The sequence below is a fragment of the Astatotilapia calliptera genome, chromosome 10 (assembly GCF_900246225.1).
Source record: "Astatotilapia calliptera chromosome 10, fAstCal1.2, whole genome shotgun sequence".
NCBI lineage: Eukaryota > Metazoa > Chordata > Actinopteri > Cichliformes > Cichlidae > Astatotilapia > Astatotilapia calliptera.
In genome coordinates, this window is record NC_039311.1 from 6976202 (window position 1) to 7003984 (window position 27783).

Sequence of the window (27783 nt, forward strand, 5' to 3'; positions counted from 1 at the left end):
ATCGATTCTAGAAATCAGTGACGATACCCAGCCCTACCTGTGATACATAGCCGATTATTAGAGCTATGTTCATCATATTTAAGATTGAAGCATTAATTAATAGTAGGACTTCTTGAGCAGTACAGTAGGAGCAGTAGGAATGGGGTCTAAAAATAGTAATAACTTCTGGTTTGGAAGAAGTAATTACTGAAGTTAACTCGAAAAAGGGTACATAAACATCAATGATATTGAGAGTAACTGTACGTTATTTCTGTGAGATGATTATGATTAATTTTTTCTCCAATGGTTAAAATTTGATTAGTGAATAAATCCATGAAGTCATTACTATTTAATGTTAAAGGAATGCTTGGTTCATCATATATATATGTGTGTGTGTGTGTGTGTGTGTGTGTGTGTGTGTGTGTGTGTGTGTGTGCGTGCGTGCGTGCGTGTGTGTGTGTGTGTGTGTGCGTGCGTGTGTGCGTGCGTGTGTGTGTGTATATATATATATATATATATATATATATATATACATATATATATATGTGTGTGTATATATATATATATACATATATATGTACAGGGAGTGCAGAATTATTAGGCAAATGAGTATTTTGTCCACATCATCCTCTTCATGCATGTTGTCTTACTCCAAGCTGTATAGGCTCGAAAGCCTACTACCAATTAAGCATATTAGGTGATGTGCATCTCTGTAATGAGAAGGGGTGTGGTCTAATGACATCAACACCCTATATCAGGTGTGCATAATTATTAGGCAACTACCTTTCCTTTGGCAAAATGGGTCAAAAGAAGGACTTGACAGGCTCAGAAAAGTCAAAAATAGTGAGATATCTTGCAGAGGGATGCAGCAGTCTCAAAATTGCAAAGCTTCTGAAACGTGATCATCGAACAATCAAGCATTTCATTCAAAATAGTCAACAGGGTCACAAGAAGCGTGTGGAAAAACCAAGGTGCAAAATAACTGCCCATAAACTGAGAGAAGTCAAGCGTGCAGCTGCCAAGATGCCACTTGCCACCAGTTTGGCCATATTTCAGAACATCACTGGAGTGCCCAAAAGCACAAGGTGTGCAATACTCAGAGATATGGCCAAGGTAAGAAAAGCTGAAAGACGACCACCACTGAACAAGACACACAAGCTGAAACGTCAAGACTGGGCCAAGAAATATCTCAAGACTGATTTTTCTAAGGTTTTATGGACTGATTATATCTAGCTGGAGAAATACCAAGGGCTCAGAGAAGAGCTCGAGAGGATGTGGAGGGTGAAGGTAACGGTGGTCCCCGTGGTAATCGGAGCACTAGGTGCGGTGGCTCCCAAGCTAGGCGAGTGGCTCCAGCAGATCCCGGGCATAACATCGGAGATCTCTGTCCAGAAGAGCGCAGTCCTGGGAACAGCTTAGATACTGCGCAGGACCCTCAAGCTCCCAGGCCTCTGGTAGAGGACCTGAGCTTGAAGGATAAACCGCCCGCAGGGGCGTGCTGGGTGTTTTTATATATATATATATATATATATATATATATATATATATATATATATATATATATACTACGGACGATACCTACAACCACGATTACCGACACTAACAAGCTGATCTACAATACGGCAGCAGTGATCAGTGAGATGCTTGGCTACAAGTTGAACAGCCACAAGGGGCAGTACCCTCCATGGAGAAGGAGGCTAGAGGGCAAGATCAAAGTAGCACGGAGGGAGGTTAGCCAACTAACGGAGTTGCAGAAAGGTGCGACAACGAAGGTGCATAAGAAATACAGCAAGCTGTCCATACCTGAGGCCTTGGAAACTGCCAAGCAAAGACTCACAGCCTTGGCCAGCCGCTTGAGGAGGTACACCAGAGAGATAGAAGGCAGGAGAATAAACCAGCTGTTCTCCACAGAACCAGCAAAGGTGTACTCTCAGTGGCAAGGGAACAATAAGAGAACACCACCACCAAGGCTGGAGACGGAGCAATACTGGAAGAGCATATGGGAGAAGGACGCAACCCATGACGGCAATGCTCAGTGGCTAGTGGATCTGAGGGCAGACCACAGCGACCTCCCTGAACAGGGTCCAGTAACCATCACAGTGGCAGATATCCAAGAAAGGGTCTCCAGTATGAAGAGTTGGACAGCACCAGGGCCCGACATGGTTCACGCCTACAAGAAGCTGACTGCACTCCACGAGCGTCTGGCAGCACAAATGAACCAGCTGCTAGTTAACGAGAGACACCCGGAATGGCTAACCGAAGGTCGGACGGTCCTGATCCCCAAGGACCCCAAGAAGGGACCGGTCCCCTCCAACTACCGACCAATAACCTGCCTCAGTACTACATGGAAGCTCCTGTCAGGCATCATATCGGCTAAGATGAACAGGCACATGGGTCAATACATGAGCGGGACACAGAAAGGGATTGGCAAGAATACCAGAGGCGCAAAACACCAGCTACTGGTAGACAGAACAGTCAGCCGAGACTGCAAGACCAGACTGACCAACCTGTGCACTGCCTGGATTGATTACAAGAAGGCCTATGACTCAATGCCCCACAGCTGGATACTGGAATGCCTAGAATTGTACAAGATCAATGGGACCCTAAGAGCCTTCATCAGGAACTCAATGGGGATGTGGCGTACAACACTAGAGGCCAACTCCAAGCCCATAGCACAAGTCACCATCAAGTGTGGGATCTACCAAGGAGATGCTCTGTCCCCACTGCTGTTCTGCATAGGCCTGAACCCCCTCAGTGAGATCATTAACAAGACTGGCTACGGCTACCGACTACGGAACGAAGCAGTTGTCAGCCACCTCCTGTACATGGATGACATCAAACTGTATGCCAAGAGTGAACGAGACATCGATTCACTGATCCACACTACCAGGCTATACAGTAATGACATTGGAATGTCATTCGGACTGGAGAAGTGTAGTCGGATGGTAACAAAGAGAGGGAAGGTAGTCAGAACTGAGGGGATTGAACTACCAGAAGGCAACATTGCAGACATAGAGGACAGTTACAAGTACCTGGGGATCCCGCAGGCGAATGAGAACCATGAAGAGGCCGCTAGAAAAGCTGCAACCACCAAGTACCTGCAGAGGGTCAGGCAAGTCCTGAGGAGTCAGCTGAATGGTAAGAACAAGATCCGGACCATCAACACGTACGCCCTGCCCGTGATCAGGTACCCTGCTGGGATAATAGGCTGGCCAAAGGAGGAGATAGAAGCCACTGACATAAAGACAAGAAAGCTCCTTACCATGCATGGAGGGTTTCACCCCAAGTCCAGCACCCTGAGGCTGTACGCTAAGCGGAAGGAAGGGGGCCGGGGACTGGTGAGTGTCAGCACCACAGTCCAGGATGAGACAACGAACATCCAAGAATACATTGGGAAGATGGCCCCAACTGACCGAGTGCTCAGTGAATACCTCAGGCAGCAAAAACCCAAGAAAGAGGAGGGAGACGAGGAACCATCATGGAAGGACAGGCCCCTGCACGGTATGTACCACCGGCAGATAGAGGAGGTGGCTGATATCCAGAAATCCTACCAGTGGCTGGACAAAGCTGGACTGAAAGACAGCACAGAGGCACAAGCTCTGAGCACAAGATCCATAGAGGCTGGGGTCTATCACACCAGGCAAGACCCCAGGTGCAGGCTGTGTAAAGATGCCCCAGAGACAATCCAGCACATAACAGCAGGGTGCAAGATGCTAGCAGGCAAGGCATACATGGAACGCCATAACCAAGTGGCCGGCATAGTGTACAGGAACATCTGTGCCGAGTATAACCTGGAAGTCCCGAGGTCAAAATGGGAGATGCCCCCAAGGGTGGTGGAGAATGACCGAGCTAAGATCCTGTGGGACTTCCAGATACAGACGGACAAAATGGTGGTGGCTAACCATAGTGGTGGTAGACAAACAGAAGAATACGGCCGTAGTGATCGATGTAGCGGTTCCGAATGACAGCAATATCAGGAAGAAGGAACACGAGAAGCTGGAGAAATACCAAGGGCTCAGAGAAGAGCTCGAGAGGATGTGGAGGGTGAAGGTAACGGTGGTCCCCGTGGTAATCGGAGCACTAGGTGCGGTGACTCCCAAGCTAGGCGAGTGGCTCCAGCAGATCCCGGGAATAACATCGGAGATCTCTGTCCAGAAGAGCGCAGTCCTGGGAACAGCTAAGATACTGCGCAGGACTCAAGCTCCCAGGCCTCTGGTAGAGGACCCGAGCTTGAAGGATAAACCGCCCGCAGGGGCGTGCTGGGTGTTTTATATATATATATCTATATATATATATATATATAGTTTTTAGTTTGTTTTTAGTTTTAGCTATTTTAGGGGGATATCTGTGTGTGCAGGTGACTATTACTGTGCATAATTATTAGGCAACTTAACAAGAAACAAATATATACCCATTTCAATTATTTATTTTTACCAGTGAAACCAATATAACATCTCCACATTCACAAATATACATTTCTGACATTCAAAAACAAAACAAAAACAAATCAGCGACCAATATAGCCGCCTTTCTTTGCAAGGACACTCAAAAGCCTGCCATCCATGGATTCTGTCAGTGTTTTGTTCTGTTCACCATCAACATTGCGTGCAGCAGCAACCACAGCCTCCCAGACACTGTTCAGAGAGGTGTACTGTTTTCCCTCCTTGTAAATCTCACATTTGATGATGGACCACAGGTTCTCAATGGGGTTCAGATCAGGTGAACAAGGAGGCCATGTCATTAGTTTTTCTTCTTTTATACCCTTTCTTGCCAGCCACGCTGTGGAGTACTTGGACGCGTGTGATGGAGCATTGTCCTGCATGAAAATCATGTTTGGCCAAACTGGTGGCAAGTGGCATCTTGGCAGCTGCACGCTTGACTTTTCTCAGTTCATGAGCAGTTATTTGGCGCCTTGGTTTTTCCACACGCTTCTTGCGACCCTGTTGACTATTTTGAATGAAACGCTTGATTGTTCGATGATCACGTTTCAGAAGCTTTGCAATTTTGAGACTGCTGCATCCCTCTGCAAGATATCTCACTATTTTTGACTTTTCTGAGCCTGTCAAGTCCTTCTTTTGACCCATTTTGCCAAAGGACAGGACGTTGCCTAATAATTATGCACACCTGATATAGGTTGTTGATGTCATTAGACCACACCCCTTCTCATTACAGAGATGCACATCACCTAATATGCTTAATTGGTAGTAGGCTTTCGAGCCTATACAACTTGGAGTAAGACAACATGCATGAAGAGGATGATGTGGACAAAATACTCATTTGCCTAATAATTTTGCACTCCCTGTATAAAATTTAGTGTAGTGTAATTTTAGCTTGCTTTCCAGATTGGTGTGGTCTGCTTTTTAAACAATCCCAGTATGGAAAAGAAAGAACTGACAGCTGGAGCATCTCAAAAAACAGATTTTAAAACTCACCAATGGAAAAATTAAAGGCTACAATAATTTGTATGTCGATTTGTTTATATCTATTTATAGAGCTCCATTTCATTTTAGCGAACACATTTTATCTATTGTCACATAAGATCCTGTTTGACCTGAGACATGAAAAAATAACAAACATAATGATTTACTTCCATTTTATGAAAAGTACTGATGATTGCAAGAAAATCGTAACAGCTAGGATTTATATATAACAATAACAACCATTAAATCCCACATTGTTGTGAGAGGAGAAAGACAGGATAAAAGACATGCTGTGGAAGAGAGCCAGAGATTAATAACTAGTAAGGTGTAAACACATTGTGAGAAAGGTGATTGAAGAAGAAACACTCAGTGCTGTAAGATAATTACACTTCACAAGATATCTTGGAATAAGAAAAAATATCTAGACTTTAGACAAGTGAGAAATATCTTAAAAGAAGTGTTGAGACACTCGTTCCAAGTACTTTATTAAGTCAAATAAACTCAACACTGGCCCATCAATGCTTCTTTCAGCATCACTTCTTTCTCACTTTGAGAGGACGATTATTGTGGTCACCAGTCTTTCACAAGGGTAACAACCATTCTCACTATTGATAATTTAGAATCAATCAACCAATTAACCTAACTCAGTTAAGTGCATGTCTTTGGACTGTGGAAGAGAGCCCATAGGAAGAGGCCCAAGTCAGATGGTGGAGTCAAACCCAGGACCTTCTTGCTGTGAAGTAGCAGTGTTAACCACTGCACAATTTTCTTGACTGTGTGTTAAAGTTTGAACAACAAAAGTTTAAGTGTGGGAATTATTACTAAAAATGGTTGTAAGATAACAGTGTCATCTCAAACAGTTTGTTGGTGATATGCATGTAAAGTAACAAATTTTATTATTTATAAACTAAATAAGAAACAAAAGACATTCTCAAAACAAGATTAATAATTTTATTCTTTGTGTTCTTAGTATTTCACTGAATCAGCATTCACACCAATAATAAACAAAATGACCAACAGCAATAGCATATATTGCTTTGGAACAATCCATTAACTTGCTTCATGAACAGTAAAATAAAAAATCTAGATCCTAACTAAATGACATGTCTTACCATACCTTATTCAATAAAACTTAAAAAAATATAAATTAATTTAGAAAGAAAAGATGCAATATTGTGTCAGACTGGCTGTTTGCTTCCACAGGTGGATGTTCAGAATCCATCGGTGGGTTAGTCTCGGGGGCAGCACATACTACCCTCTGCCCCTTCAACATCCAAAAGACACCATCTGACTATGACTTTCTACTTCCCCAACCAGGTAGCCCTCCCTAACAGTGCATGTACCTTCTCTCACTCAGCCATAGCTTCCTGTGCATGTCAGCTGTTTCATGCTGCCTGTCCTGTCTGTGTTCCTACTGCAGACATGACAATGCGTCTGTGCCGTTTGCTGTGCTAACTATAAGTGCCCTTTGAAAAATGTTGTATAACTCATTGTTTTTGTTCAGTAAACACAAATGATTACTATATAACACTGTACGGTTTTTACTAAGCTAACTACCTTTAATTTAGTAAACTCCCACCGTAAGGGTGTGTTTTAACTGATGAAACTGTGTCGTACTCAGGCTCGGACATCTGATTGCTGCCTTTTATAAGTTTATTCCACAACCATAAACTAACACCAGTACAGTAACCGTGCCTTTACAGAAGCCAGGTAATCAACTGAAAGACACAAAATAAAACAACCATACAACATTAACAAAGCAACACTATTAATGACAGTACAGTTTAGTATTATTCATATTTATAGCTTTAACACGTTACTTGGTTAACAAAGAAACTCACCAGCTCGGCTTCATCAGTCATAACAGCGATATCAATGAAAAGAAGATCCGGCAGGTAGGATCTATGAGCGGCCGTTAACACGTACCATCCCAGACTTAGATAAATCACTCCGTCTTAAATAAATTTGTCATTTAAAGCAAATATGAGTCTGGCTGATAATAAATCACAACAAACAAATTGGCATGTTAGTAATATGGGAAAAACCCACACCTCCCACTTGGGCTACGTGCCACAATAACCAGTAGCAATAAACACCAATATAGAAAACAAAAAGTCTTATAACAGTGTTTTAAACAGGTTGGGCCTGGTCCCCACACCCAAGAGTCCCCAATCTGCAAGTATTTCTTGGGTACTCAGGGGGATGAACCACGTTCCTCTTGCTCCTCTACTGGCAGTAACACCACCAACCTCCTTACGTCCCTGTGGAGAATGGTGGAATGACATGGTTCCCTGTCCTTCCTTGCCTGAGACCAGTTGATGGGACGACTACAACAAATCCTTACTTTGACATCTCGAACAACACCTAGGTGATCCGGATCTGCCTCTTCCACGCGGCCCAGCTTGAAACGACCCCTAAGTGCGTTCTGATCTGCCACCCAGACAAGGTCCCCAACAGAAACATTTCTCACCGGGGCATGCCATTTTTGCCGAACAAACAGGTGCGGCCCGGCCAACTGACTCCAGCGTCTCCAAAACTTGTCCACTTCCACCTGGACTGCACGTAGACGACTGAATGGGTAGGCAGGGAACTCAAAACCCATGTTGTCGCCCCTGGGCCCTGCCCGACCCAACAACAAAGAGTTTGGTGTCAACACATCTACAATTTCTTCCTGAATTTGAGCTCTGGCCCCGATAGGCCTCTCATTGGTGAGGTTGGCCGCCAAATAGAGGAGGGTTTGGAATTCCAGAGCAGTCAAGTTTCCCTCCTCACCAACGTTACTCAGCGCCCTTTTCAACACGCGAACAGCTGCCTCTGCTGCTCCATTCCGGTGCGGGGAGTCCGCTGGACTAAACTCCCACATCCAGTCAGACCCAACTACGGCTGCCTTTCTTTGGATCTCTTCTTTGTCGATACTCGCAAGGAAATCATAGAGCTCCTTCAGCGCAGGTTTAGCTCCCACAAAATTGGTCCCCTGGTCAGACCAGAGTTTCTTGGGGTGACCCCTCAGGGCAGTAAACCGCTGGTATGCCTTCAGGAAGCCCTCAGTTGACAGATCTTCAACTATGTCTGCATGAACGGCTCTTGAGGCCATACAGCTAAAAACCACGCCCCAAACTTTCTTCTTCACTCGTCGTCTTACTGAGTCTCTGACAAAATATGGACCAAACAAGTCCAAAGTAGTGTACTCAAAAGGGGCTGCTGGCATAGTGCGTACGGGAGGAAGATCACTCATCACCTGAGTGCATAGCTTGGCCCTGCACTTTCTGCAACTTACGCACCTTCCGTACGATCCTGGGACCTTGAACTACCCAGCCCCTCTTCCTCATCCGAAGAAGGGTGGCAGAAACACCTTCGTGGTTGACATGATGGGCGTCCTCAGCGAGCAGAGAGCTTAACCGACACTTGTAGGGGATCAAAGGGACCCCGGACCTCTCCTCCTCAACGGATTGAATCCGGCCATAGCACATCAAGAGCCCCGTTGTTTTATCCTTGCGCACAACCAGGCGGTTGAGCGTCGTCGTAGGGAAACTCACACCTGCTTGAGCGGCAAGGCATAAGTCCTGAAATGCCTCTACCCGCTCTTGAGCCGCGGGCACCGCCTCCCACTTTAATCCTACAGCAGTCCGACCCCTGCCAGATAACCAAAAGCGCAAGGCTCTGTGGACATAAGCTATGACCCCACAGAGCTTGGCTAGAGAATTGAACCGTGAAAGATCTACTTGATTTATCAAGGCTGAACCCCAGCACTCCTTGATCCTGCAGACATTAGAAGCAACAGAAGGAGACCCCTTAGTCTCAAAAGATGTAACCTTGTTGCTGAATGGTAAGAGCTCCGGACTTACTCGGCCGCCGACCACGGCTTTGACGCTATCAAAGCCATCTGGAGTAGTCTGCGCCCTTTGCTGCGACCTTGTTAAGATGGCTGAAAAAGCCTTTCTTTGGAGTCGACTGACGACTTCTCTAGTCCCAGAGGCCACCTCTGCAGCTGACTTTATGGGCCATTCCTCTACTGGCTTGGTTAGGAACATGGGACCGGTCTGCCATGAAGAGTCCTCACCAAGCTGCTCAGGGGAACATCCTCTTGTGACCAGGTCAGCCACGTTGAACTGGCCAGGAAGCCACCACCAGTCGGTCACAGGCCCAGCCTTCTGTATCTCTCCCACTCGATTGGCAAAGAAGGTCTGGAACCCGTAACTCTCCCGTTGGATGGCACCTAACACAGTCTGACTGTCCAGAAAATGGTACCAACGATCTATTTCCAACCGACTGTACTTCAGAAAGTAACCTTTCAGGCGAGTGGCAAAAACAGCTCCACAAATCTCTGCCTTGACAGCATCTCCCTTTTGTTCGATTGGAGTCAATTTGGCCTTGGACTCCACGAGCCGGGTCTTAACCCCTCCAGATGTTTCCCAGCGCAGGTAGAGGACCGCTCCGTATGAGTCACAACTTCCATCAGAGAACGTGATCCCCCACGGTTTACCCACCCAGCCGGATGGTGTAATACTCCTGGGAAAGGTGATGGTACTCAGCCGCGCGTACTCCTCAAAGAGCTTGATCGCTCTCCCACGTAGTTCACTAGACAGCGGCTTATCCCACGTATCCTTAGTCAGTATCCCGGCCTCCTGAAAGGCTCTTCTGACAAGAATAACACCTTTCTGCTTCAGGGGCGTCGCCAGACCAAGGGGGTCATAGAGCCCTGCTACCTGACTTAGAAGCATACGGCAGGTGAGGGGATTTGGCGTCTTCTCCCCTATGTTCTCTTCAGCGAGGTCTACTTGAGTACGCATCTTTTTCTTTCTTGCGGAGAAGTTAATAGCCACCATGAGGAAGAGCTTGTCTTCTTCCACGAGATAACCCACACCCAAGGCCTTGTTGTCCTCGGTCCGCAGCTGGTTGGGCAACATGATGGTTTCTGGTTCGGCAGGAACAGCACCTTGCCTCCCACTAAAGCCAGACCGCACCCAAGGTTTGAGGTAAAACCCACCATGCTTGAGAATGGTTTCAACCCCCTCAAGGATCTCGCTCAGTCTCTCAGGGTCGTTGTGGGACACAAGGATGTCATCCACGTAAGTATCCTCTTCAATGACACGTCTTTCTTCCACTCTGTTGACAAACTGTGGCAGAAGGGCAGTCTCTCGCATGGCAACCTGAGCGATACAACCTGCAGGCTTGTCACCCATGTTCACACGCACCACAGCATAATCCTTGATGTCCTCCTCCAGGGAATGCCTCCACAAGAAGCGGTGAACGTGCACCTCTTGATCCTCCAGCCATACAGAGTTATACATTTTGGAGACATCCCCTATTGCTGCATGCTCTCCCTCCCGGAAATGGAGCAGCACTGCCCTAATGGGATTCAGGACATCTGGGCCTTTCATCAAGATGCTGTTCAAACTAACACCTCTGTACACCTGGCTGCTGTCCCAAACGAGCCTCACCGGCGTGGTGTTGGAGTGTGGGTTGGGCGCCATCAAATGGTTTATCCACCACACGGCTCCTTTCCACTCGTCCAACACCGTCCGGGAAAGCTGGATAGCGGCCCCCCTAGCCAGCATGTCACACACCTGCTTAGCATAAGCTGCCTTCCATAATGGATCTTTCTCGAGGCGCTTTTCTGACTTCAGGAAAGTCGCCTCCACAGCTTTGCGGTTGTTAGGTAGGGTCGCAGGGTCCTCTTTCCAGGGATATTTAGCATCCCAAAGGGGCTTGTCACTATGATTGTCACTCAGCTTGAAGGTTAGACCCCCTCTGATGATCTCCAACTCTCTTTCATCAGCAAGTGACATTTCTTTCCCTCCAGGGGCGCACTTCCCGCAGCGGCACCCACCACACATGGGATCACAGGCGGCACCAATACTGTCCCACTGCAGCCATTTGATGATCTCAGTGTTGGATGTAGCCGTGGTACCGACTTCTACGCTGTTCTTTGGTTTTGGGCAGCAGTTATGGAGGGCCACAACTCTCTGAGACGCCGCCCTCAAGGAGCATGCCAAATGGGTCGATGAGAGTCGTGCAGTCACCTCCACATCTTCAAACAGATCTGGGTGTGCGCCACTGATGGTTTTCCCCAACGGACCATCCCACAGAACCAAGTCACCGCACCTCATCATTCTCTGGGGGGCTAGACGACCCTCCCGGGTGCTGATGAGTAGCTCAATCTTTTCCGGGCGGATCAGTTCCCCGGGTTCGACGGAGCCTGGGAAAAACTTATCCAGGCGCTCCGAGTCCACGACGTGACCCACATTGGCAATCTCTTCTAATCCATAGCAAACCATCTCATGGAGTCGCCATGTTCCCTTCTTTGTGGCTACTTTTATGCTCACCAGGTATCTCTTTGTCTCTACTTTTGCCTCCATGCCACCAACACCATGAACAACTAAGGTGATTGGTTCACCAGGCAGACCAAGCCTCTCCGCTGCCTCGTGGGTGATATAATTCGTGTCAGAGGCTAAATCGATGAGTGCTCCAATCCAGTCTCCCCTCTTGGTGGTGACGTCCAACAACATCATGAGGACCGGGAGCTCCTTCAGACAACTCTCATCTTCCGAGCCTCTGCCAGCCCACAACTTTGAAGTTACTTTGTTTGTGCAAGCCCTTCGAACAGCCTCCAGCTGCTCCGGGGACAGACCTAGGCCAGCAAACACAGCCTCTTGCTCTTCCGTCGGGCCTCGGGGTTCTCTCCTTTTATCCCCTTTTGTCCCTTGCCTAGCTGCATCTTTCCTGATCCGATGAGGCATCACCCCTTCTGCATCCTTCATTACGACACAGAAAGTTTTTACTACAAGGGTCATCACTCCCATGGGAGTCCAGACACCTGGGACACACTTTTGTCTTTTTCACGTAAACTCTCCGCTCTGACGGGTTGGCCTTTTTAAATGCCTTACAGCGGTATAAGCGCCCTGTGTGACCCTCTTCGCCACACAAACAGCAAGGATTCTGTGACAGCTCACCTCTCGTCTCACTCGCAGTAGCCTTGGTGAACGAACGTCTCTACATCCTCCGATCAGGTCTCTCTTTTGGTTTCTCGCGGGGGCTCGGATCGGCTGCCCTGGCAGTATTAGACTGTCTGATGGATTGCAACTGCTCCAGTTGCACCAGAACTGTCTTCTGATCTTTCAGGAACTGCCATAGCTTATCAAACCGGTTCTGTGGACTGACATCATTGACAGGATCACATCGGTACAAAAGCCACCTTTCTTTCATACTGTCCGGCAGCTTACTCTCAAGTGACCGGATCACTAACTGATTTTTTATGGCATCTTCACAACCTAGGTCTATTAAGTCCAACAGCGCCCTCTCTACAGTTTGGATCAACTGTAAAACCTCTCTGGGTTTGTTGTTGCGCACGCCCGGTAACTCCTGTAGCTCAAGTACAATGTCATCTGCTATCTGTGATACGTCACCATAACAGTCCTCTAAAACTCGGAAAACCTCACTCGCTGTACGGCAGTGAGACAGCCTAAGTTCACATTTTACTGGATCAGCAATACTGTCCATCAGGTGGAAGAGCCTGCACTCCGGGGAACCTGTGGGTTCCGCCAACGCTTGGAGGGTCCCCCAGTTACTCTTCCAGCGCCAGTAGCTTCTCCTGTCCCCAAAGAACTTTGGTAGGCTCAGGGGTGCGAGTGCGATCCTTGTTCCGAGTGATCCTTGAGAGACGGTAGACGTGCTCTGTCCTGCCCCAGCGCCATTGGGTCTCACACCATGCACTCCTCGAAGCTGCTGTGGCGTGCCTGAGGGGCCAGGGTTAAACACAGGACTCCCCAGACCCTGGGATAGTGGTCCCTGTGGTGGCACTTGAAGGGCTGCAATGGAAGGACTTGTAGTTCGTGCTCCATCGGGGCCACCTTCATCAATAACCTGGTTACTACTGCCCACTGCGGCACTTTGGCATGTAGCAGGGTGCACGTCAGCATCTAGCGCACCACTGGCACGTGTTGGGCCATCATCTCCACCAGTCGCAGCGGGCCCACTGGGCTTGCTAGTGCTGGTCGTCACTCCACCGTCAGCGCCACCTTCATCACTGCCTTCACCTTCACTGCTAGTCCTGCTCCTGAGGTCGCCACACCCAGATCTCCTTCTCCCATCTAGGGTGGTAGCCAGCACCACCATAGCCACTCTCCTCCTTTCCTTGAGCTCTTTGAGACAAGCTCGCATAACGTTCACTTCTTTCTCTGGAACATAACGATCCCACTTATGCACAAACTCACTCAGAGCTTCCTCTCTGCCTTCCACAGCAGGGAGCATTGAATCAAACTGATCCTGTTTTATTTGACCCGTTTTGAGCGCTTCCACCTGGCTAATCGCATCTTTTAGGTCAACTCTTAGACTGTCAAACTGACCTGATGCACAACGAGACCATGACGCTTCCTTTAGCTTCATTTCTGTGGTCTGGTATTTTGAGCGGCAGTCCTGTAGCTTCTTCTCCACTCCAGCTATTTCTGCTGCAAGCCCACTTGCATCTTCTTCTTCCATAGCAGCAATGTAATCAAAACTGCTATCACAAACCTCACTATAACTGTCTTTGAGTGTCCTACTTTCAGACATGAGGTCATGTTCAGTCAGAATGTCAATGTTAAAGGCAATGGAATTGGCTTTCCTAGTAAAAACTGCTTGCGCAGAGGACCGCCTTTTCTTTAATTCTTCTCGGCATGCCATACTGACTTTTTTGTTCGTTTTTACCGGCGTTATTCCTATGCCCTCAGCAAAGATGGCGGCGACCCACTTCCGGTCGCTTAGCGGCTAGTAACTGAATTAAAAGTTCGTTTTCGGCGGCTGGCTTATCCTATGCCAGTGCCCTATTAGTTCCAGCAAAGAAATCCACACACAGTCTCTCACGTACGAGGGCTTGACGGTGTTTTGAGAACGAAGTCACATCGATCGTCTAATTGCTGGATTCTCCGTAGTTGACACAGACCCTCCTGCACTTCTCCGTCGCGGGGGGTGGCTAAGTGTTGATTACTTTACGGTTTTTACTAAGCTAACTACCTTTAATTTAGTAAACTCCCACCGTAAGGGTGTGTTTTAACTGATGAAACTGTGTCGTACTCAGGCTCGGACATCTGATTGCTGCCTTTTATAAGTTTATTCCACAACCATAAACTAACACCAGTACAGTAACCGTGCCTTTACAGAAGCCAGGTAATCAACTGAAAGACACAAAATAAAACAACCATACAACATTAACAAAGCAACACTATTAATGACAGTACAGTTTAGTAATAGTCATATTTATAGCTTTAACACGTTACTTGGTTAACAAAGAAACTCACCAGCTCGGCTTCATCAGTCATAACAGCGATATCAATGAAAAGAAGATCCGGCAGGTAGGATCTATGAGCGGCCGTTAACACGTACCATCCCAGACTTAGATAAATCACTCCGTCTTAAATAAATTTGTCATTTAAAGCAAATATGAGTCTGGCTGATAATAAATCACAACAAACAAATTGGCATGTTAGTAATATGGGAAAAACCCACAAACACGATATTTAATTACACAATTTTATTCTGTGAAGTTAAGTGTGGTACCCTAATTATTGGAGCCAATTTAATAAGCTCCCTGCTATGGTATGATCTGATTATGAGCAGGAAGCATGTGTATGTCTTTGTGTCATGAATGGATGGGTATGTGTGAGTGAGTGAATGGCCTGGATGTGTGTGTGTGGGCACGGCTGGGCACAGCCCAGTGTTTGAAGCTCGCTGTCCCTTTGGGACATTGCTGCAGTTCCCCAGGATGTGGCCCTGCCTTTGGTTCCAGGGCGTGTGGCTGGATGTTCGGGCGTGGTTGTTGATCTGCTTCATTGGGGGTAGCTTCTTTGGCGTGGGGGTGGTTCTCCGGAGCCTGGGGCCCTGGGGGTGTAGTGACCAGCCTCTGGTGGAGCTGGCGTATTTTGACTTCTCAAGTGACAAAGACACATACACTGAAACGAACACACACGCACAATATCTATAAAAAAAAATACAGTGGGGCAAAAAAGTATTTAGTCAGCCACCGATTGTGCAAGTTCCCCCACCTAAAATGATGACAGAGGTCAGTAATTTGCACCAGAGGTACACTTCAACTGTGAGAGACAGAATGTGAAAAAAAAATCCATGAATTCACATGGTAGGATTTGCACCCTAATTTATTCGTAAATTAGGGTGGAAAATAAGTATTTGGTCACCTCAAACAAGGAAAATCTCTGGCTCTCACAGACCTGTAACGTCTTCTGTAAGAAGCTTTTCTGTCCCCCACTCATTACCTGTATGAATGGCACCTGTTTGAACTCATCATCTGTATAAAAGACACCTGTCCACAGCCTCAAACAGTCAGACTCCAAACTCCGCCATGGCCAAGACCAAAGAGCTTTTGAAGGACACCAGGAAAAGTATTGTAGACCTGCACCAGACTGGGAAGAGTGAATCTACAATAGGCAAGCAGCTTGGTGTGAAAAAATCAACTGTGGGAGCAATCATCAGAAAATGGAAGACATACAAGACCACTGATAATCTCCCTCGATCTGGGGCTCCACGCAAGATCTCATCCCGTGGGGTGAAAATGATCATGAGAATGGTGAGCAAAGATCTCATAACCACACGGGGGGACCTGGTGAATGACCTGCAGAGAGCTGGGACCAAAGTAACACACTACAACGGCAGGGAATCAAATCCCGCAGTGCCAGACGTGTTCCGCTGCTGAAGCCAGTGCATGTCCAGGCCCGTCTGAAGTTTGCCAGAGAGCACATGGATGATACAGCAGAGGATTGGGTGAATGTCATGTGGTCAGATGAAACCAAAGTAGAACTTTTTGGTATAAACTCAACTCGTCGTGTTTGGAGGAAGAAGAATACTGAGTTGCATCCCAAGAACAACATACCTACTGTGAAGCATGGGGGTGGAAACATCATGCTATGGGGCTGTTTTTCTGCCAAGGGGACAGGACGACTGATCCGTGTTAAGGACAGAATGAATGGGGCCATGTATCGTGAGATTTTGAGCCAAAACCTCCTTCCATCAGTGAGAACTTTGAAGATGAAACGAGGCTGGGTCTTCCAACATGACAATGATCCAAAACACACCGCCTGGGCAACAAAGGAGTGGCTCCGTAAGAAGCATTTGAAAGTCCTGGAGTGGCCTAGCCAGTCTCCAGACCTCAACCCCATAGAAAATCTGTGGCGGGAGTTGAAAGTCCATGTTGCTCGGCGACAGCCCCAAAACATCACTGCTCTCGAGAAGATCTGCATGGAGGAATGGGCCAAAATACCAGCTACTGTGTGTGCAAACCTGGTAAAGACCTATAGTAAACGTTTGACCTCTGTTATTGCCAACAAAGGTTATGTTACAAAGTATTCAGCCACTGCACAGAGACATGCCATCTTCAGAAGTTTTCTGATGACTCTGCGGTGGTTGGATGCATCAGCAGGGATGATGAGACAGAGTACCGGGCTGTGGTCGACTCCTTTGTCACGTGGTGTGAGCAGAATCATCTGCAGCTCAACGTGGCAAAGACCAAGGAACTGATCGTGGACTTCAGGAAGACCAGGAAACACTTGACCCCTGTTTCAATCCAGGGGGTCAGTGTTGACATTGTGGAGGACTATAAATACCTTGGAGTACACATTGACAATAAACTGGACTGGGCTAAAAACACCACAGCACTTTACAGGAAGGGCCAGAGTCGTCTCTATTTTTTGAGGCGACTGAGGTCCTTCAACATCTGCCAGAAAATGCTGAGGATTTTCTATGAGTCTGTGGTGGCCAGTGCGATCCTCTATGCTGTTGCATGCTGGGGGAGCAGGCTGAGGGTCGCAGATGCCAACAGACTTAATAAACTGATCCGTAAGGCCAGCAATGTTGTGGGGATGGAGCTGGACTCCCTCAAGGTGGTGTCGGAGAGGCGGATGCTGTCCAAGATAAAGACAATGTTGGATAACACCTCCCACCCACTCCATGACATGTTGGTCAGTCACAGGAGCTCGTTCAGTGAGAGACTGAGATTACCGAAAAGCACCACTGAACGACACAGGAAATCATTCCTGCCTGTGGCCATCTCCCTGTACAACGCATCCACTTAACACACTGTTTGCTGCTACAACTACACATGTTTCTTTTCCAAATATTTATTTATAAGTGACTTATGTATGTATGTATGTATATATATGTATATATTGTACTATTCTTAGTTAGCGTATTGTCTGTCTTGTCTTAATGTTGGTTTAAAATGGAGCACTGTAACAAAAAATAATTTCCCCCAGGGATCAATAAAGTATTCTGATTCTGATTCTGATTCTGATTATTGAGTTGTATTTTTGTTATTGACCAAATACTTATTTTCCACCCTGATTTACGAATAAATTCTTTACAAATCCTACCATGTGGATTCATGGATTTTTTTTTTCACATTCTGTCTCTCACAGTTGAAGTGTACCTCTGGTGCAAATTACTGACCTCTGTCATCATTTTAGGTGGGGGAACTTGCACAATCGGTGGCTGACTAAATACTTTTTTGCCCCACTGTACATTTCCACTCGCCCCTGCGGGTGAGCTGTCCTTCAAGATCAGGTCCTCTACCAGAGGCCTGGAAGCTTGAGGGTCCTGCGCAGTATCTAAGCTGCTCCTAGGACTGCGCTCTTCTGGACAGAGATCTCCAATGTTATGTATGTTCCCGGGATCTGCTGGATCCTAGCCGCCTAGCTTGGGAGTCACTGCACCTAGTGCTCCGATTACCACTGGGACCACCGTCACCTTCACCCTCCACATCTTCCCGAGCTCTTCTCAGAGCCCTTGGTATTTCTCAAGCTTCTTGTGTTCCTTCTTCCTGATGTTGCTGTCATTCGGGACCGCTACATCGATCACTATGGCCGTCTTCTTCTGATTACCACCACTATGTCCGGTTGGTTAGCCACCACCATTTTGTCTGTCTGTATTTGGAAGTCCCACAGGATCTTAGCTCGGACATTCTTGGGGGCCTCTTCTATTTTGACCTTGGGACGTCCAGGTTATACTCAGCACAGATGTTCTTGTACACTATGCTGGTCACCTGGTTATGCCGTTCCATGTATGCCTTGGCTGCTAGTATCTTGCACCCTGCTGTTATACATACATGTATATATATCTATCTATCTATCTATCTATCTATCTATCTATCTATCTATCTATCTATCTATCTATCTATCTATCTATCTATCTATCTATCTATCTATCTATCTATCTATCTATCTATCTATCTATCTATATATATATATATATATATACACTCAACAAAAATATAAACGCAACACCTTTGTTACTGCTCCCATTCCCCATGGGATGGACGTAGAGACCTAAAATTCATTCCAGATACACAATATAACCATCCCTCCCAAACAGTGGTCACAAATCAGTCCAAATGTGTGGTAGTGGGCACATCTGCTATATTGAGATAATCCATCCCACCTCACAGGTGTGCCACATCAGGATGCTGATCTGACATCATGAGTAGTGCACAGGTGTACCTCAGACTGCCCACAACAAAAGGCCACCCTGGAATGTGCAGTTTTGTCTCACAGCAAAATGCCACAGATGCCACAAGCAATGAGGGAGCGTGCAATTGGCATGCTGACAGCAGGAATGTCAACCAGATCTGTCGCCCGTGCATTGAATGTTCATTTCTCAACCATAAGCCGTCTCCACAGGCGTTCATGCTTTTTTAATTTGTCATTTATTAAAATTATAAATATATATTTTAACTCAAAAGTACAGTTTTTAAATGTAATGTTGCTGAAACAACAAAGTAATAAAAAAATAAATCTATCTGATGGAGAAATCACTCATCTTTGGAAAAGAGAGTTTATTACCTGATATGTTTAATATGCTGCTGAGAATATAGCCCAGAAGAAGCGTATAGTATAGCTTTTATTTTGGAAAGAGCCATTTCTCTGTAATAAACTCTGAAATTTCATGTTCAGGCATTTTACTTTAACTGTGATGATGTCATTCCAGAACTCCAACATATGGTCCTCATTTGAATACTCAGATATATCTGACTGATTATAATCATTTTTGTATATTTGATGTCTTAGCACCACCTCAGGGTGTAGAAGAGTCACACATTCATGCCGATTTCAGCCTTTTTGTACTTTCTTTCCCAGTCCTCCAAGCATGCCTTTAGTATGTAATCCGTAGGACTGCACATAGTTTAGAATTCTTAGTCAGCTACCTCCTCAAAGAATAAGTAGATACTGTCAATCAGGACCAAGCAAAAAACCCCAAAACAGAACTCTAGCATCTGGCTTGTGTTCCCTTACAGTATTTGAAGACACCTTAAACAGCTGCCCTCCATCCCAGCCTCCTCCTCCACCTGTGAGACACAGCTTTACTGAGCCGCCCTCATCACCCTCATCCTGTAACTCTTCCATGTCATCCAACTCTGTTATCACTCAACTACACATGCCCCCCTCTGGACACGAGCATGTCCTGTTAACTCCAGGTAAAGTTTTTCTTTTAAAAACAAGCTAAATAAATCGTTTTAGGGCATTATATTTCTCAGTGTAATAAGTGTTAAACTTATTATTTACAACATTGCTTTGCTCGTGTTGGCTTGTGTGCCTGACTTTCTCTGTTGTCCAGACTCAGTTTTTGGAATGGTGAACAGTGCTGCTCCCTCGCATCCAGCCAAAAGGCAAACGGACAATGTGAAAAGCTCCAGAGGCATCCTGGAGTACAACCATCCAGGTACAACCTCTCACTAAAGAGACCATCCTGTCTCTTTAGTGAGTGTTCACTGAGCTCATGGGCAATTAGTAATACTGAAAACATATATAAGTAGTATTAAAGTTGTTAAATTGTAGATAAAGTCACAGAGGCAGAACCCTGTGCTGGGCAAGCTGGATCCGTGGATTCGTGCAGTTGATGGTAAACTCCATGACTAAGCAACAGGGGATCTTAATATAGTGCTCGGTCAGTGTATAAATGACTGCATGTTTTATAGGTTTCAAACTTTTCATGTTGGGAGTGGAAGATCATTTTTTTAGATCTAGATGCCTTTGAAATTGTGCAGAACCAAAAATTTCTCCTTTGGTTAACCAAAGGAGAAATTTTTGGTTAAAAGGTTCAAAGAAGAAAAGGTGTTTTTCATGTGTTGACTCGAGAAATCTCATCAACATGGATTCTTCTTTATGTCCCTAGCAACTTTTCAATGAAGACAGCAAGACGGCTTTTATACAAATAGGCTTGATTCCTTTCAGTCAGAGGAGTAGAAATAGGGCTGCTCGATTATGGCAAAAATGATAATCACGATTATTTTCACTGAAATTTAGATCTCGATTATTTGACAATATTTATTTAACAATAACAATGTATTGAATAATGGCTTAAAAGATTGTCAAAAAATAATATAAAATAGTGTGCAAATACTGATAACAGTGCAAATGTTTGCAATATAAAAAATAAATGAAAAATGTAAACATCTATGTTTAGTGAACTTTGCAGTGTTGCTCTGTGGTGCAGCTACGACACCGTAGCAAAGTTTACACACTATGTCTACTTGATCCACGTCTGACTCCACGAACCCATAATGTTTCCACACCACTGAAGATTTTTTTTTACCTCTCTTTTCAACCAACGGCAGTCACTCTCCTCTCCAAATAACTTCTGCTTAGCTTTCCGAGCTTCCCTCGGGTCCTCTTACTTGTTGTGACGCGTGTTCGAAATGCAGAGAGGTGCGCTCAATTTGCCACACGGAGCAATGCGAGAGTAAAGCACGAGGGAGGTGCTAATAATCGGCTCAATAATTTTTAATGATCGTTGAAAGCCCAGATCGTAATTTAGATTAAAATTCGATTAATTGAGCAGCCCTAAGTAGAAAGGCAGTGGAACATCTAGGCGATTTCTACATGATTAGAATCTCATGACTTCATGAAAAATGTCTGAAATCTGAAGGTGCAGGAAAAAGATCAGTACGCTGATAAGCAGTGTTTAGTTTTCTCCTTCCCAAGTTTTCCACTGACATCATTTCTCTCCTCTTCCTCCAAGTATCACTGGACTGTTTGCAGGCACCAGCGAGGCCACCCAAGCCATATCCGAGGAAGATTCCTCCAGAAATACAACCAGAAAAACCACACAGCCTGGAGCTGGAGAGTGAAGATGCAAAGATAGCTAAACTGATGGGCGAGGGTTTCGCTTTTGACGATGTGAAGCGAGCACTGATGATTGCTCAGTACAAAGTGGATGTGGCCCGAAACATCCTGCGAGAATTTGCCTTAGTGGCCCCCAGACTCAACCTCTAGTCCTAACAGAGTGTGAAAGTGGAGCACAGCGATGAAGCCGTGCCTCTAAAAAGGGCTTCTTTATTCTCTTTGTTCTCAGAAATTTAGGGGAAAATAGTGAGGGAAAGAAACAGAAATATTTCAAGGGAGACTTAGTTTTTTGTTGCCAAACAGAGATGACACGCATAACAAAGTGGCTAAAACCAAATCACTGCAGAGCACAGAGAATCAAAAAAGGGAAAGATATGGATGTGAATGATTAAACCTGTGAAAAAAGAAGAGGCTTGTTATGTTTACAGTGAACTTTGCCAGTGCTGGCCTCTGGATTTAATTCTTCTCTGTGTCTGGGTGCGTAGACCAGATCATGCTACTGCTGCTACTGTCGTATCACATTACTCAGATCTGAAAGATTCTTATAATAGCAAAACAGTTTCAGCTGCACGTTGTCAGAGGGTCAGTTTTCATAACCAGTGGGGTGAGCCTTTCTCCAAGATGTTTCTTCTCTAGCTGCTTTCCACCCTCTCCTCTATTTAGTGCCTTCTGTTTTACTTCCTCCTCCTCTTCCCGTATGTATTTTTCAGAATACTCCATTTTTTGCCCAGATTTTGACATAGTAATTGTCAAATTATGCTCCTAATTATGCGAGGAGCATAATTAGCGAGGAGCTAATTATGGTCCTCGCTTCTGTTCCTACACCGGGGGATGTTTATTATTATGTTTTTCATTTTTGGGCAGCAAGCCTAGGAATGTATTTGTTCTCCATAAGTGACCTTTACCTTTTTTCATTCCCTCAGGCCTAGTTTTTTTCTTTAAGTGATGCTGTGTTTAATGTTTGTGGATGTTTGATTTGTCTGTGTCTAAAGCCAAGTTTAAAGAAATGACAGGAATGGGTGCAGTTCCATAAAACATACATATCTGTTAGATCTTAAGAGATGAGACGATCCACAGCCACCTGTCTCCCACTGTCTCACACTGAAAATGTTCACATGATGGAGGAAGCACTCTCAGCCTGATTTTGAGAGAGTGTGACTTGATAGCTTGCACGTGAACACAATGGAGAAGAACAAAATACTGCACAGGTTTCAAAACGCAAGACCAATTATATGCACGGTCATTGTAATGTTAAAAACCCTTACCTCACAATATGGCATCTGCTACAGGAAAAAAAGCATAAAAACTTGTAGCAGTTTGTGAAGCACATGGTGCTACAACAACTTCAGTGTTAATCAACCAAAACAACCACAGGTTAAAGCCTAAACCAAGAAAAGACACAATAGTGTCATAATAAAGAAACTTATCATGGGATGCCCCTCGGCGCCCTGAGGCTAACTAAGCGGTGTTTCAGGGTTTCTTTATCACAAAGAAAAGTTTAAAGCCTAATCTTGAAAGTGCAGTGCCTGTCTCCTAAATCCAAACTGGATGATCTGCTGCCCATTCTGTTTTTCAAAAGTTACAATTTTAGCCAAACACATGGGGTTGCATATTAAAAGATATCTGGTGTAAAACTCAAATCAAACATCTTGTGCTTCCTAACGTGGTGATCCCTTTGTGATAAGGGAGCAGCTGAAGACAGCTTTTATACAGAGTATGCAGACCATAAAATCGAAATTGTATGGTCTGCAGTGACCTTTCCCTTCAGGGGGACTAGTTGAACCTAACAATTCCACATATTCACAGAATCCACTGTAGGAGTTGGGTGTTAATATTTGTGTCTTTAATATGTCAAATATCTGAAATTCCATGATAATTTCACCTCATAATTTGAGACTGTGATAAAATTTTACTTTCCAAAGTAATTTTTGAGATTTCCTGAACAATTTCTTTGAAGAAAACAAGCTCTCAGGTGATGTGACACGTTGTAAATCGTTTATCTAGGTGATTTCTGTTCTTTAAGACCTATTTTGATATTTTTCTGTAATTGCTTTCATGCATTTGTCAAACCTGCGGATTTGTTGACATCGTGTCTTATCATATGAACAATTTATCCTTTGTTCGGAGTTTTTAAGTCAGTAAATCAAGACTCCTTAGTACAAAAACAAACAACCGAGGGCAAAAAGTTGAACTGTCCTTAGATTAAATACTGTCGTATTTATACGTTTAATCTTTGCTTGCATAGCATTCGCAGACAGCATGCTGCCTAGATTAAACTAGGTCCTATTTTCCTGTTTTCACTTCCACATTCCAATTTTATGGTCATTCACTGTTAGACTATCAAAATAATCAGAGTTGATAAGTGATAGTGTTTCATTGTTTGTTTATTTTTCACAGAGCCCACTCTGATTGAGGCTCCTCCCTTTTCAAATGGAAATAAAATGGTTCAGTCAAAACTTTGTTATACCGTAAATACAAGAAAATGATATTCACAAATCTACTAACACAGCTCACTGGCTTTGTGTGTTAGTCTTTAAATGGTCCAGTTGTATTTATAGTGTGAGTGTGATCCCCAGCATGAAGGCCTTTTTTCACTTGAGTATTTAGTTCATATTTTGGAACAAGCCAAGGTTTTTAACAGGCTTCTCCATGATAAAGTTCAAGAGACTCACATAGCTACCAGATTAACATGCAAAAATGTGAATGTGGCTCTACCCCAGCCTAGTTCATGTATTAATGGAGACAGGGAGTTTACACATATCTGGAACCACAACACTGATATTCCACATTCTGATATGCCATTTAGTGGCATTCCCCCTTAACTCGATGGTTTGCTTTTGCAGTGGTTCTTTTGTATAGCAACCATCTTTCCTAAGCTCAGTATTGTCCATTCTGTTGGACACCCTTGTGATGGGCTTAAATAACCTTTGGTTGCAAAGGGCAATTTTAATGTTCTGAATTCATTGACATATCATTAATATGTCAATGAATTCAGTGAAAGTGCTCTAGTGAAAGAAATGTATTGATAATATGTCATGCATAATGTGCAGTGTATGTTTATATTTATGTTATTCATGCTTGATTGGTTGATTTTTTTTTAAATCAATAATAAACAGTCACAGTTACCTATTAAATGGTTTGTGTTCATGTATGCCAAGGTTATTAACCCTAAATCTGATGTGTGCATGCCCTTTCACAGCCCTTTTCTGACAGCTTGTGTTTAAAATACACTCTTTCAGCCAGTGGCTTCTAGTGAACATGCAACAGTAAAAACAAAGGTATCCATCCTCTTGCGCTTATTCAAGTCAGGCTCGTGGGGCTGGAGGCTCTCCCAACTACTATAGAGCAACAAAGCTATATCATCAGTAATTATGACACAGAACTTCCCTCTGACCACAAGCTACTCAAGTCAGATCAGGAGAAAAGTGTTTGAAAGTGATTGGAGGTACACAATTTAAAGGAATGTTGAAAGTTATGCATCAAACTGTGTTTTTTTCCTTCCTTTTCTGTAGTTGAATGATGTGTTTGTGTATTATCTGTGGTCTCCATTGAGGAGACTGTCTCGGTATGGAGCTGCAAACTGCTTGACATCTGCCAGTTCAAGTCTTAGTGAAGAAAAACTGCATGTTCATTATAGAAATCAAAATTACTTTTTAATATAACCTTGTTTCATGTAAAATTAAGGATAAATGTTTCACAATTTGCACTAATTCAGGAATCAGACAGAAACGCGTTGGTGGCATTGACCATGTTAACTCTTTTGTGCACATAGTCAGTTTTCCTGTAGCAAGGGTTAGCATAGGAAACAGCATTTGAATAATGCAACTGGATTTCATTAGAGACTCATTAGAGACTTGTTCAACTAAAAAAAAACTGCAGTCATTGTTCATCTCTCAGAAATATGACTGTCAGGTTTGCCATGATGGCATTACTTCGCTTAGGTGTCATCGTTAGAAAGGATACAAAACATTTTCATTGTGATGCAGATGATACCCGGTCTTGTCTATCTGTTAGGTCAGATGACACACAATAATTATTTAAACTACAGGAAATAAAAACAAAGACCTGTAAAACCCCTAACCGGTTGTGGCTGCTGGGTAGCCCTCTTGGATAAAATTTGGATAAAACTGAGTTGATGGCCCAGGTGATAGTGGAGGATGGACAGATGTGTCTCAGAAGGTCAGTGCATATTCTTTCATTGAAGGAAGAAGCCAAGAATCACAGGTGAGTACCAACCAAAACAGATAGTCTCCAAACAGTGATACAGATAGCTCACTACATACAACAACAACCTGATCAAGAGGTCAATAATGTAAAAATCAGCAAAAGGATTAGGATTAGGATTCAACTTTATTGTCATTACGCATAGAGGGTAACAAAATACTACTCTTGCACTTCTGATTAGATGCAAATTGTAAGTGCAATAAGAGCAATTATATACAGATACGTTACGTATCTGTATATAATTGTAGCTTGCCTCCACCAGTGTGTGAATGCGAGAGTGAATGAATAGTGGCATTGTAAAGCGCTTTGGGTGCCTTGAAAAGCGCTATATAAATCCAATCCATTATTATTATTATTATTAAACGTAGAGAGCAAATATACAGATGTACTATGGGCAAATGTATGGATATACTGATATCAAATCAAATCACTTTTATTGTCACATCACATGTGCAGGCACACTGGCACAGCACATGCGAGTGAAATTCTTGTGTGCGAGCCCCACAAGCAACAGAGATGTGCAAACACAACAACACAAACGAGCAAAATACAAGAATGGCCAACCTGAAACTAATAAATATATGTACAATATATAATAGTGTATGCATTTCTGGATGTGTATACTAAATATTTTCCTACGTGTGTGTGTGTGTGTGTGTGTGTGTGTGTGTATACACATTTTTACAAATTAAATAGTAAAGAAAAAAAAAATAAATAATAATAATAATAATAAAAAAATATATAAAATATACAGAGTTGAATATGTGCAAAACAAGTGGCATTTATATACAGTGTGGAGTGCATAATGTTGAAGTTCCAGTAGTGAAGCTGAGGTGTCTATGACGTGTTCAGCAGTCTGATGGCCTGATGGAAAAAGCTGTCTCTCAGTCTGCTGGTACGGGACCGGATGCTGCAGAACCTCCTTCCTGATGGAAGCAGTCTGAACAGTTTATGGCTGGGGTGACTGGAGTCCTTGATGATCCTCCCCGCTTTCCTCAGGCACCGCTTCCTGTAGATGTCTTGGAGGGAGGGAAGCTCACCTCCAATTATCCGTTCAGAGCACCGCACTACTCATATATATATATACACTATATACACTATATACAGATAAGGGTAGTATAAATGGTCCAGCCAACACGGGTTCCAACCAGCAGGCAAAATCCAAAAACAAGACCAGCCTACTTTCACCTGAGGATGCCAGAATCTATAAAAGGAAAAAAACATACAATATTACAGAGAAAATTACACCAATTGTAGAATCCTTTGGTGACAGTAGGAAGGAAATATGCCATTTTAAGGGGAAGAAACCTCTGGCAGAACCAGGCTCAGAGAGCGGCAGCCATCGGCTGAGATGACTGAGATCAGAACATAGTCAAATAATTCTGATTCTGACGATTAGTTTAAATGAATCAACAGTCATACTAACATAATCATCATGTTGTAAACCAGGTTTCTGTAAGGTACGGTGGCTGGGAAGTGCAAATCGCAACAAATTAAAAAACCGCAACAAATTACAAAAACCCCACAACAAAATACAAAAAGCCCACAACAAATTACAAAAACCATCCATCCATCCATCTTCATCCGCTTATCCGAGGTCGGGTCGCGGGGGTAGCAGCCTAAGCAAAGAGGTCCAGACCTCCCTCTCCCCAGCCACCTCCTCCAGCTTGTCCGGGGGAATACCAAGGCGTTCCCAGGCCAGCCGAGAGATATAATCTCTCCAGCGTGTCCTGGGTCTGCCCCGGGGCCTCCTCCCGGTGGGACATGCCTGGAACACCTCGCCCAGGAGGCGCCCAGGGGGCATCCTTGCCAGATGCCCGAACCACCTCAGCTGGCTCCTTTCGATGTGGAGCAGCAGCTGCTCTACTCTAAGCCCCTCCCGGATGGCCGAACTTCTCACCCTATCTCTAAGGGAGAGGCCAGCCACCCTTCGGAGGAAGCTCATTTCCGCCGCTTGTATCCGCGATCTCGTTCTTTCGGTCACTACCCACAGCTCGTGGCCATAGGTGAGGGTAGGGACGTAGATCGACCGGTAAATTGAGAGCTTCGCTTTTACACTC

General features: G+C 44.6%; 2 protein-coding genes across 5 annotated transcripts in view; one reads left to right on the top strand and one right to left on the bottom strand.

Annotated features, from left to right (window-relative positions):
- Window positions 1-21864, top strand: part of cblb (Cbl proto-oncogene B, E3 ubiquitin protein ligase) — a 181341-nt gene extending 159477 nt beyond the window's left edge. For 3 of the 4 annotated variants that reach the window (XM_026181708.1, XM_026181707.1, XM_026181705.1), the window contains exons 16-19: window positions 6603-6716; window positions 19672-19851; window positions 19992-20096; window positions 21396-21864. In XM_026181708.1, the coding sequence (XP_026037493.1) occupies window positions 6603-6716; window positions 19672-19851; window positions 19992-20096; window positions 21396-21649 (653 nt within the window). In that variant the 3' untranslated portion in view covers window positions 21650-21864. The remainder of the gene's footprint in view (window positions 1-6602; window positions 6717-19671; window positions 19852-19991; window positions 20097-21395) is intronic. The other variant, XM_026181709.1, reaches the window with a different exon arrangement.
- LOC113030337 (uncharacterized) lies at window positions 7039-12217 on the bottom strand. The gene is made up of 2 exons (XM_026181704.1): window positions 7241-12217; window positions 7039-7117 (listed from the first exon to the last, which is right to left on the bottom strand). Exon 1 carries the CDS (start codon window positions 12200-12202, stop codon window positions 8627-8629), a length of 3576 nt encoding a protein of 1191 aa, XP_026037489.1. The 5' UTR covers window positions 12203-12217; the 3' UTR covers window positions 7039-7117; window positions 7241-8626.
- Window positions 21865-27783: the final 5919 nt, after the last annotated feature.